This window comes from Trachymyrmex septentrionalis, unplaced genomic scaffold (genome assembly GCF_001594115.1).
Source record: "Trachymyrmex septentrionalis isolate Tsep2-gDNA-1 unplaced genomic scaffold, Tsep1.0 scaffold29, whole genome shotgun sequence".
In the NCBI taxonomy this organism is placed as follows: Eukaryota; Metazoa; Arthropoda; class Insecta; order Hymenoptera; family Formicidae; genus Trachymyrmex; species Trachymyrmex septentrionalis.
Genome location: NW_017305451.1, coordinates 2,248,439 through 2,260,829, shown reverse-complemented (window position 1 = coordinate 2,260,829; position 12,391 = coordinate 2,248,439). Strand labels below are relative to the sequence as shown.

Sequence of the window (12,391 nt, the reverse complement as noted above, 5' to 3'; positions counted from 1 at the left end):
TTAATCTCAGTTCAACTTACTCTTCATCTTTTCATAATATTCTTAGAACTAGAAATAGATGAAAAAGTTGAACTGAGATTGAATTAATCTACATTGATAGAAACGGGCTTAAGAGCACCGGATTTTCGTAGGGAGATCCAATTCGATTTTGTTTGCTTATACGTAAATGAAGATTTATATTCGGGAGACTAACGAATGTGTATCAAATGCAGATCTTCTGATGCAATACCCGCATTTACGTAGCATTAATTAAATCAATGTGTAATTAAAACGGTTAAATTATCGCCGGCATCTCACAATCCGCTGCATTTGACACGGCTGTTCGAACCTGTTCGTGATAATTATTACCATTTTTCATGATAATTTTTTACGCCCAGTTTATGTAAAAAATAATCCTTGTCTGCATTGCGATCGATATATTATTTGAGAATAATAAGTATAGAAGCTAGTAATTTAAATTAGATTAATTATCATGTGAAATCGGCACTATTTATTAATTAGCAATATATCACGCATAATTGTGGATATATAAGATTTAGTAAGGTTTAGTAACCAGCTTGACAATGATGAAAACTGAATGATTACGGTTATCGCATGCACGAATGTGTATTCAAACGAAATTATCATGCGTACTGCTAAATTACGCAAACGCTGAAATAGCACTATCATTCCCACGCCATCGTTTCCATCTATTTGAAAATGTATTAACATAGATAATCTGACAACGGAACAAATAAACTTGACATGAAAAAACTCCTTTAAATAATATTCTTCTAGGAACAACAATAACTTGACGGTCACATATCCGATCTTTGCAAAGATAGATCTTTCCTTTTAAAAATACTCCCATATTATGCGACGTGTCTCGATTAAAAGATGCGTCCGTGCGTGCAGTTATTCCATGTGGATAATTATATTTGTGTTAAAAGGATCGTACCGGCACGTAATCACGGATTAATAATCAGGCGCTCACATATCGGAATTTCCCCCACGGAAATTTTCACACTTCTTCTGTGCCGAAAGAAAAGTCTGATAATAGCAAATGTTGAATGAAGTTTTAATCAAATGCTCTGTTAATATAATAACAAATAATTTTACTTTTCTAAATATTTAATAATTATTAAAATCAAATAATTGATTATATTATTATGTTTGGTAAAAAATAATATTAAATATTTAGATACAAAATTTAGAAAAGTAAAATCATTTTTTAGTCATTAAGTAAAATTAACAACGCCAATATTAAAACAAAAAAATAATTAAAAAAAAAGGATATAAAGGAATAAGAGTAATTACTCTTGTAGCTTTGACTTTTTATTGTTGTATTAACCGAACGTTTGATTGAAATTATTTTACTCAACATTTGATGGTTACTACCAGTCTCTTTTTTCAGCAATCAGATTTTTGCGGTAATCGTATCAATACATAAAGAGGCGACTCACGGAAATCGCTTCGGTTTCCAGCACAAACCGTTTATCCCTCGTAACGTATTCGCGAGACGCGACTGTAGCGCGCGTATTATTAATGATAATGAGGCGAGCACATTTCGCGAGCCGATCGCTAGCTGCCTCGCGTATTCCGTCACGCGAACAACGCTCGGGATCTCTTCTATTCTACGCACAGACCACGATCGATTTTATTCCTAGCCGCGAAACGAACGAGCACGTGGCACGCAGGGATCGCGTTCATCAAGGCCATCCAGGAAAGCGGGAGTCGCACGATTTCGCACGTTTGGTGGCCGGACTGATCTACATGTGATATCGCGCAACCCGGCGTGTCCGAGATCGCTGAAAAATAATCCATGCGAGAGAGAGAGAGAGAGAGAGAGAGAGAGAGAGAGAGAGAGAGAGAGAGAGAGAGAGGAACGGAAGCGAGAAGAATGCAAGCAGAAAAATAATAGTCCAAACAAGAAACAATACTATACTCGCTTGCGTTGCTCTCACGACAGTAGAATCTTTTTTTAACGAATTGATTCAAAGAAATATATCACGAAAATTTTGAGCGTTTTTTTTTTAAATTTAATTTATTGTGTACTTTTAATATTTATACTCGCTACGCTTCGTAATCGCGACAGAATTTTCATATTTACGACTGTTGCCGCATGAATACTCGCTCGTTTGAATGAATACGTTCTTTTTATGAGCTCTGATCTAATCCCGGTCTACCGAACGATATTCCCGGAAGTAATCAAGATACTTGCAACGCCTAGTTCATGGGAAAAAATAAAACGATATAATTGGATTGGAATTTTGTTACTATTAATCAGACAAAATTCTTTACATATAACATATGTCACTTGCACCTTCATTTACCTGTCATCGTTGTTTATGAGGATAAACGATAATAGATAATCCTACTTTGTAATTCGAAGCCACAACTCTTTTTTTCTTCTTACAATCAGTGGCTATAACTTCCTTTATTCTCCTTGCAAATTGTGCGTTTTAAAATATTTCCGGTGGCTCAGGTGGAGGTCGAGACATTGGTCCAGATATCGATCCAACCGCGAGAACCGCGAATAGTTGAAAAGAGTGTCTCGTAAAGTCCACTATAGGATTACACCACAGTTTGAAACCTTAACATAGCTTCCTTTAATACAGGATTGACTTTGCACAGCGGTGAAAAAAAGGAGATTTGGAGGCCGTCTAATTGATACCATACCTATGAAATTAATTAATAACAGGAACTCTCATGTCAACGATGTTCCTCATTAAAGCTATTCATAATCGTTATCTTGTTGTTACCGTAAGTCTGCATAAATCGTCGCATAAATTAACACACACATACAGTCCCGTTTGTTATTTCTTCATACACGTCCTTTCTTTTTACTCCGGTGCAAAGTTCGTCCTGTCGATTTCATTCACGTAACACTCCCGCTCTGGCGAGAGAGATCACCATTGGTCGTGACCAATTGTACGCGATCGGGAGGGTCTCGTGCTCGTCGAGTAGCCAAGTAGCCATGTACCATGCCTTTCCAGTGAGATATACTGCCACGGCGATCTGCTGCACACGGTACAAATGGCCGGCATATACAAGGACTCCAAGTACTTCGTTGATATGAAGATGAAACGGCCGGCAAACGAGACGTTGGCGTCGTTCTGGGCCTTCATGAAAGGCACGCACAACGCGCCGAACAAGCACCAAGTGGAGAAGTTCGTTAACGACACGTTCGAACAGCCAGGTTACGAGTTCGAGGACTGGGACCCGGCCGACTGGACAGCCACTCCCAAGTTCCTGCAGAACATCGAGGACGATGAACTGCGAAAGTTCGGCTCCGATCTCAATCATATCTGGAAACTGCTGGGCAGAAAGATGCGGGACGACGTGCGGATTAACGAGCAGCTCTACTCGATCATCTACGTACCGAATCCGGTGATCGTGCCCGGTGGACGATTCCGCGAGTTTTATTATTGGGACTCGTACTGGATCGTCAAAGGCCTGTTGTTATCCGAAATGCACGACACCGTCAAGGGCATGCTGAACAATTTCGTTAAGATAGTGGATAAGATCGGTTTCATACCGAATGGCGGTAGAATCTACTATGAGATGCGCTCGCATCCGCCACTGTTGATACCTATGGTAGACGAATATTTGAAGACCACCCACGACGACGCCTGGTTGAAGGAGAATCTCTGGCTGCTGGAGAAAGAGTTCAACTTCTGGATGACCAACCGTACCGTGGATATTGAAAAAGATGGGATCAATTATACGCTAGCTAGATATTACGAAGAGTCATCAGGTCCCCGACCAGAGTCCTACAAGTAAGTACCGCGACTTCGTAATGACGTTGCGGATTTTGAGAGCAGCTAAATGATCCAGGGTTAAAGCAAATGAGTTAAAGCATATATACGCGGAGATATTATTCTTGACGATACTTATGCTTACTATCTTTACGTTAGTTTAAGCGTTAGTTTAAGCGTTAATTTTAATGCGTTGGGCAATACTTTTGAATTGTTCACAAGAGATTCTGACTCTCTTGCGAAACGCGCAAAATCAGCATTAATTTTGCGAGTTCTAGTAGTAATTAGTAATGCTACTCTCACTTTCGACGACAATTCTGATTGATTTCCATCCTTCGGTTTTTTAATCTCGCGATTTGGTGATCAGGGAGGACTATCTGACGAGCCAAAGTTTTCGAACTGCCGAAGAGAAGGACAATTATTATTCGGAATTGAAAACGGCGGCCGAGTCCGGATGGGATTTTTCCAGTCGATGGTTCGTACACGAGGGTACCAACAAGGGTAATTATCATTTCTTAATTGCTTCCCGTGCGAGGAAAATAAAGGTTTTTATGGGTGAGCGACGTTGGGTGCAGTAGTATTACACGCGAGTTTACGAGTACGGTTTAAAATAACTTTGATGGTTAAAATAAAGCGTTATTGTCACAGAGGCGACAGAATTATAAGCTCAATAATGATAATATCTGTTATTTAATAAGGAAGAAACAGATATTTATATATAAAATAGACGTATGTTTATATATAATATATAAAACAATATGTATAAAAATTGAATGTAGGAAGTCCCGCATTTAATTCTTTTACGTGCAGATTCTTTGATTATCCGTGATGCTCATTAGAAACTAGTACCGTACACTAAAAGAAGCTAAGAGCGCAATCCTGTTTGTTCGTCATAAATTTTTTTAATAGATTGAACCGAAGCTATAATGACGTATTACACATACATGAGCAGCATTACCCACAATTATCGTGCTATTCCACATTAAACACCGTATCTTCAATGAGATCTGCGCGCACTTCAAGGCCCTCTAGCTCGTTTCTTAAGTGAAAGCAATGTTCGAGGCATCGGTACTCTAAAATTTATTTTCGCAAAAACTGCACGTATTGCAACTGAAATCATTAGATCGTGTTATTTTTTTCTGCACAGTATGTTTAAACTGCCCCTACCTCGCTCAATTCCATCATAATGAAATTGAAAACTCGATTTAACTCATTTTTTAAAGTGGTCGTAATTAATTGCGCTTCGAAATAATGGCAACTCGTAAGAGCGACTTTTACTTAGCTCGTAAAAGAGAACTAGAGATTGATAGTCAGATGGATTTCAGGTAATCTAACAAATCTCAAGACTAGATCTATAATTCCGGTCGATCTGAACACCTTCTTATATCGAAACGCTATACTGCTGGCGCAGTACAATCGTCAAATGGGCAATGAGACAAAGGCCGCACATTATGATGAATTGGCTAAGAAGTGGAAAGAGGCGATCGAGATGGTATTGTGGCACGAGGAGGTGGGTGTTTGGTTGGACTACGATATATTGAACGACATCAAGCGAGACTACTTCTATCCGACTAACATTTTGCCACTCTGGACGGACTGCTATGACACTACAAAGAGAACTGAATACGTGTCGAAGGTGCTTAAGTACCTCGAAAAGAATCAGATCATGTTAAATCAGGGCGGCATACCGACGACATTAGAACATTCCGGTGAACAATGGGACTATCCCAATGCCTGGCCGCCTCTCCAATATTTCTTCATCATGTCATTGAATAACACAGGCGACGCATGGGCGCAGAGACTAGCCTACGAGATTAGCCAGAGATGGGTCCGTAGCAACTATAAGGCTTTTAATGAAACTCACTGCATGTACGAAAAGGTAAAGTAAGATTCTGATGAAAAGATATGAAAACAAAGAAAGAATATAAATGAAATGAAAGAATATAAATTTGTGTACGTTGCGATTTTGAAGAAAAAAAACTCATGTCGCATTAAAAAATAAAATTATTTATGTCGAGAATGTTAAATTGTTTGATAAAAAAAAATGTTTTTCTAAATTGTTTATGCAATTGTCTTCTAAATAAATTTCTAAAATGAGAGTAAATGGAATTTTGTTTGCAGTACGACGCGACCGTCTCGGGTGGCCACGGTAGTGGAGGTGAGTACGAAGTACAACTTGGTTTCGGCTGGTCAAATGGACTCGTTATGACATTGTTGGATAAGTATGGTGATAGGTTGACTGCGGAGGATTACTTTTCGGCAGACGCCGTGGTTGAGAATGCGGCGTCTGCACCGCCAGTCATTTCAACAGCTGGTCAAATGTTAACCGGGCTTCTGGGTATCATCATATCATTAGCAGCAGGATATATAGGGTGAGGTGAGTGTCGATAGAATTAAGTCTTTACAAAAAAAAAAGTACAATGGGAAAGACTTACTCACACATTTTTGTAATTAAACCTAATTTATAACAGCCTATTTCTTATAAACTTATAAAATCGTATATCCAAGTCTTTTCCATTAATTAATATTAGTAGTAACACACTTAAATTAAAAGATTATTTTTTGCTTTCTGTTTCAGACATCCAAGTGACCTAAATCATCTAGCATAAAATTCGCGAAAAAAGATACATTAGAAAAATCGATCGATGATAGTAGATACTTCCAATCTTAAAGAAACGGAAATTGATCTAAATAATATTTTCACTCTTCTTTCTCGCTCGTTTGATTTGTATGATTTAATAATCGAACGATCGATGAAGAGAGCGTAAAACGGGTATAAAAGGACCAAATAGAAGCAAGTGCGGGCACTGTTCTTCTTATATTATTGTAAGACACTCCAAATGTGCGAGAGGGCCTCGAAAACAGCGTCATTTTTATTCTTTTGCTTCCAAAGAATATTCTATAAGCCACATGATGATGTATTATATATTAACGATATTATTTGCATTTAAGTATTATTTTAGAAGGGACATGCATCTTTGTTGCCTTACTTACGATATGCCATTGATATCGTACTTACTGTTGTTTAAATTTATTATGATATTGTATCTACCATTCCGCACTTTTTACATTCCTCATGATTTATGATTATTTTAGTGAAAATATCTAGTACGTATTATCTCTGAGATTGTCTCTAAGAGTATATCGCCAGTATGCCTAAAGATATTTGCAAACATGTGCCTTCTTAGTTATGGAATTATGTCGTTATATTATTTATAGGAATATCTTGGCCCTTCTCTGATGGCTAACGTAGACAGGATCTATTATCGCTAGACAATCGTCTATTACTTAATCGCTCCATCAGACGTGCGCTGTTATGAGGTATATTCTGTGATCATTTAAACTGAACTATTTCGCTGGTCGAATTATGTTCTATTATCCTTCCATTGCAGGAATTGATTCTTTATCTTTAGATCTAAAACTTTGAAAATACCGCAGGCGATATCTCGAATTTAGTCTCTACGACGTATACTATATATAAACCGCTGTATATTATATTTTATTTTGAGATTAGCCATTGATACACTACTGTACTAGTATTATTAGGATAGATAAATTATTATATCGCGCATATCTATGTAACAAACAAAAATATCAACGTCTCCAAGACTTTCCGGAGACCGATTCCTCAAAATAAGGTTCCTTGACAGGAAAAAGGAAAGATATAAAGATGAGAAAATGAGAAAATTAAGGGAACAGTTTGCAGCAAGACTAGTTACAAAATAAAAGATACAACGGGAAAGATTCCACTCTCTCTCTCTCTCTCTCTCTCTCTCTTTCTCTCTCTCTCTCTCTCTCTCTCTCTTTCACTTCTGAGAGACGAGTGGACTCATCTAGTCAGTTATGCGTACGGCGCCTAGCCATCTTATTTTTATGAGTCGCAATAACGACATCGTGAAGGCTCGGCGTCGCCAAAATTACTCCTCTAATCTTCGTCGTTACTCGAAGAGTGCCTTATATATAACTTGAATCTAAAACGAGCGGATAACACGAAGTATTAAACGAGTTGAGGAAAGCGCGAGATGATGGACAATGAACGAACGACCGTTGACGGTTGACAGTCCATAACGATGACAGATAGTTTGCTTTCAATTCACGAATTGCCGCCTCTATATTTTATAGTCCTCTCTTGCCCATTCGCGACAATCATTCCCCTTGTAGTAATTTTGTGAGCTCGACATATACGCAATATACTTATAAATATATGAGCAAAATATTAGAGCTACGATCTCGAAAATTACTACGTCTGCATTCGCCGAATCTATTGAATAAATTCTAAAGAAAAATAAAGAATATAAGAAATTTAAGAAACATATTTAAAAAAAGAAGTTTATCATATAACTGCTTAAGATAGTTTATTTGTAAAATATGGAGATCTCTACAATTACATATACATTTAAATATTGGCACAACTTGACAATTTATTTGATTGTAAAATTATTAATAATTAACTTATTAATTATTTATTAATAATTAATATTAGCGCACAAACAGCATTAATGAATTATCCGCCGATTGCTTTACGTTTTTAGTCCAGAAGAAATACCGCTACTTTTTAGAACTTTATTATAGCCGAGCGACATTTAATAACGCATGAGTGTATACAGAACTCGTATTTGTCTTGCCCCGAATAATATTGCACGGTTTCTTTTTCAGTCGTAATTATATAACAATACTTAAGATAATTGTTTTTATTAATCGGATACCATTTTTCCTTTTCCTACAGCTGTTTGTGCGAAGTAATGTGTTATGCATGCTCCCTGCATCCAAGTCCAGCTCCCTGAACAATAACTTCAATAAAATAAATAAATTGAATGTCTATATGTAAACCCATCCTGCGATGTACCGAGTCTTGCATGCAGCCATTTACGTTACTCTGTAACATATCCGTAAAGTATAATTACTTAAAAAAAAAGAAACATTCCAGATACATTCGTCGAAACTAGATCGGATAAATACGCTCCTTCGTTCTGTTTGGTAAGTCTGCGCCTAATGAGCAACCGGATTTGTCAAGGATCAGTTGTGAAGGAATTGCATTTACGAGATGAATTCGTTAAACCAGTATTTTCCGGTATTAACACGATACCAGAAATTAAACGTAATTATGTATGAGTAATTTGTATTTGTTTTTTTATGTGCAATTAAAGAATACAGATGTGTGTATATTTTTAAATGTTTGCATAAGAATGCGTTGTCAATTTGCACACAAGGATATTCCTTTCGATAGATAACATTTGAAGAGCTTTTTGTTACAACAATAATTATCATTCCATCGCGAGTGGAAGTTTTCGCGCACCTTCGGTGGAGCTTAGTGTACCATCAATTATTACCAGTAATTATGTAGATAACATTCGAGTCATGATGATCATACAGGGTGACTCAAAATGCACCAGAAGGCAGAGAAGTATTCGAAGACGTTCTCTTTAAAAAAAAATTTAATTCAAAGAAGAAAAGCTTTAAGTGTATAAAGATATGAATTTTTGCAGAATCAAGTTTTTTTTCTTGAATTAAGAGATTTAATTTTATCCAGGAAAAAAATTTGAAAATTATACGCACTTTAAAATATGGCTAAATTTCCAAACCGTTGATCTTTTATTTACTTATATGAATATCTAGTAAACATCTTAATTATGATTTAAATGAAGTATTTAGACTCTTCAGGCTCCTCAAAATTAAATATACCTCGGATGAAATTTTTCTTTGGACAGGGAGGAACTATAATACTCACAAAATAAACAGGAAATACTACACCGGAAGGAATAAAGTCTTACTTCTTTATTCGCGTTAACTACAATATTTCTTGCCATTAGAATAACGCGAATTTTTAGACACTCCGAATGTATGTCACTATTACATGAAGAACACATAGCCGTGGTTTCGACGTTATTGCGATAGGTGTGATGAAGCTACTAAGCTGCATGTAGCTATTAGTATTTCCCGTGAATGTACCGATACAATTGCCAGCACCAGCACACGTGCTGGTGCAGAGAAAAAGGAAACGAATGGCTGTCAGTGAACAATACACGTGATGTAGGCGTGACTGCATTTGCCATTCAAACTTTTTGCGCAAATTCCTGCGTTAGATCGTGCTCAAGGACTGACCTGCGATTGTACTGATAAAACGCGGTAATCCTATATGCATCGAGCCGTTTATATTTATAAAGATGCGAAGACGAACGGACATTGCACAGTGCCACGTAGGCGAAGGAATTATTTTCGAGAGCGGAAGATTACTTAGTTTATTGATGCAATAAATTAAGAAGAAACAGAAATTGTGGTAAATTTTTTCGATCGCGATAAAAATGTGAAAGTGAGACCGCTCCGGTGAAAAATGAGGCCTTTATTTAAATTTATGACATTTCAAAAAGAATCTGTGTTTGGAATTGAATTAACGTTTTAAAATAAGAGAGAAATAAAATTTGTTTTGTGTTTTTAATAAATTGTATATTTTTTTTTAACCGAAAGAAGGTGTTCCATAGGAAAATACCACCTTAATGTTTGAAAAAATTAACTACGCACAGCACTTTTACAAAGAAATTTTGCTATATTTCCAATATAATTACAGTAATTATTAATTACAATTGTAATAGAAATCTGATCACAGAATTACAAAAAAACATCGCACGCAGATGGACGATAATCAAAGATTGTTATTTAATTTTATATTACTTCTTTATAATGATAAATGATTGACATTATTATTAATTATAATAAGTCATAATTTACGAAATGAAAGCAATACTCGTTTAATATATATATATATGTAGGAAATTAATCACTATGCAGATATCTTAACTAGTTTTTTTCTTTTGTAGGCTGGCCGTGTACAAGAGGCGACATTATTACACGCCCGGTCCATCGACGAACAACAGGAACGTGCTGTCGAGCGGTAGCAATTTGTACCGAAAGCGGATCGCATATACCGAATTGAAGGATATGAACAACGATTGATGACCGCTCATTGTCTAGACCGAATATCGACTTGTTACATGACTAGTGAAAGCAAAAGTACATGCACACTTATAGGAGAAAAAAAGAAGAAGATAAACAGTTGGCAGGATGCATCAGGATGGAGTCGGAACCACGTCAGGATGAAGAGAAGTTCCGAAACGCTAATACAGAAGAATACATTCACAAGAGAAGAAGAATCAGCGCAGAATATTAAATGGAGATGGAAGAGCTACTAGTGAGAGAATGCAGTTCGAAGATGGAACGTAGCGTGAAGCTTCGACAAGGTCTTCCAGCTTGCGAAATCGAATAACAACAGGATCGATGATTGTGCAGGATCTCGGAGAGCTGAGGTTTATTTGATTCTAGTTCCGTTTGGCTTAATGCAGAGTTGAAATAAGAAAGAAGCAGGAGTAGATTTATATGTTTAATATATATTTAAAAATCAGGATAAAGAGAATGCGTGTGCCTGTGTGTGCGTTGTGTAGGTACGTGAAATGGCCTACTCTTGCGACTGGATTTAGTTTTAATTTAGTGGAATATTAGATAAAAGAGTGTAATGGAGTTTCGTAAATTATTTATTGAATTTGCCGAAAGATACTATATATTGTGCGAAAGCTTCAGTGTCCTTTTGAGCAGGATTTGTTTGAAGGAAGGAAAACGTACGTTGTTAGCTTCGATATTACATTTGATATGCTGTTTACCGGGCTAATATTATTATCTTTAAAGATAATTTTCACGAGCGTGAAATCGATACACTAAACGACTATTTAAGCGTAAAGTCAAAATCTACGGTGCCATCCAAAACGATAACTGTATGAAAATCAATTCTATATAATGTTACGTATACCGGAGTAAGACTTTCTTTCGCGGCGATAAGAAAGTGCGTTTTTATGAGTATATCAGCGCTATAACTCACGGGAAGTAATTTTATAATGAGATATGTTATAATGACGAATTGGTTGATAGAAAGAAAATTTAGCAAAAACGAAGATCAACGAACGCTATTTGCAGATACGGACTAAAAATGCGTATAAACCTGCGAGATTGACGAGTATACGATTTATAGAGTGCTATATCATATGTGGCAGGAAATCACAAAATTATAAGTATAAATAAGTATGTATATGTGTGCATATATATATATAATTTATAATTATATATATAATATTAAATTATATATATAAAGCTTATATATATATAATCATATATATGTATAATTTAGATAAATATAGATAATTGACGACACCACAAATAAATTATTGAGGATGTTATATTTTTATATGAACGAGCACATTTATCTCGCGTTACTAGCGATCGATTCACGGATATCCATTCGACTAAAAATCGGTGTGTCGTGTGCGACAATTGATCTGCATCTTTAGTCATCTGTATTAGCACAAGACTTGGCGATGTATAGGAGGTTGAAAGTTTCTTTGCCAATCTTACAACAGAGCTTTCACGCGCTCAATTAATTTTATCTGTTAACTCTAGCAACTCCATGATGATTTTATAGTATTTATATTTTATTTAGCATAAAGCAAGGCTGCTAAGTAGAATTATTCTAGGATTATTGAAAGACCTATGGAATGTACGTTTTGTTGCATGTTTAACTTTGCTCTCTCGTTACGTATTACTAAGCGAACGTAATGACTGAAAACGATCATTTTGTAGGTCGTTTTTCGATAACATCGCAGATATTGCGA

The 12,391-nt window shown here is 36.3% G+C and overlaps 1 protein-coding gene across 2 annotated transcripts in view; it reads left to right on the top strand.

The window, feature by feature from the left end:
- The window catches only part of LOC108749409 (trehalase), a 16,027-nt gene extending 4,249 nt beyond the window's left edge, over nucleotides 1-11,778 (top strand). The window contains exons 2-6 of one of the 2 annotated variants that reach the window (XM_018488086.1): nucleotides 2,976-3,758; nucleotides 4,105-4,238; nucleotides 5,063-5,616; nucleotides 5,859-6,109; nucleotides 10,553-11,778. In XM_018488086.1, the coding sequence (XP_018343588.1) occupies nucleotides 2,976-3,758; nucleotides 4,105-4,238; nucleotides 5,063-5,616; nucleotides 5,859-6,109; nucleotides 10,553-10,688 (1,858 nt within the window). In that variant the 3' untranslated portion in view covers nucleotides 10,689-11,778. Of the gene's footprint in view, nucleotides 1-2,975; nucleotides 3,759-4,104; nucleotides 4,239-5,062; nucleotides 5,617-5,858; nucleotides 6,115-6,315; nucleotides 6,661-10,552 lie in introns of those variants that run through there. The other variant, XM_018488087.1, reaches the window with a different exon arrangement.
- Nucleotides 11,779-12,391: the final 613 nt, after the last annotated feature.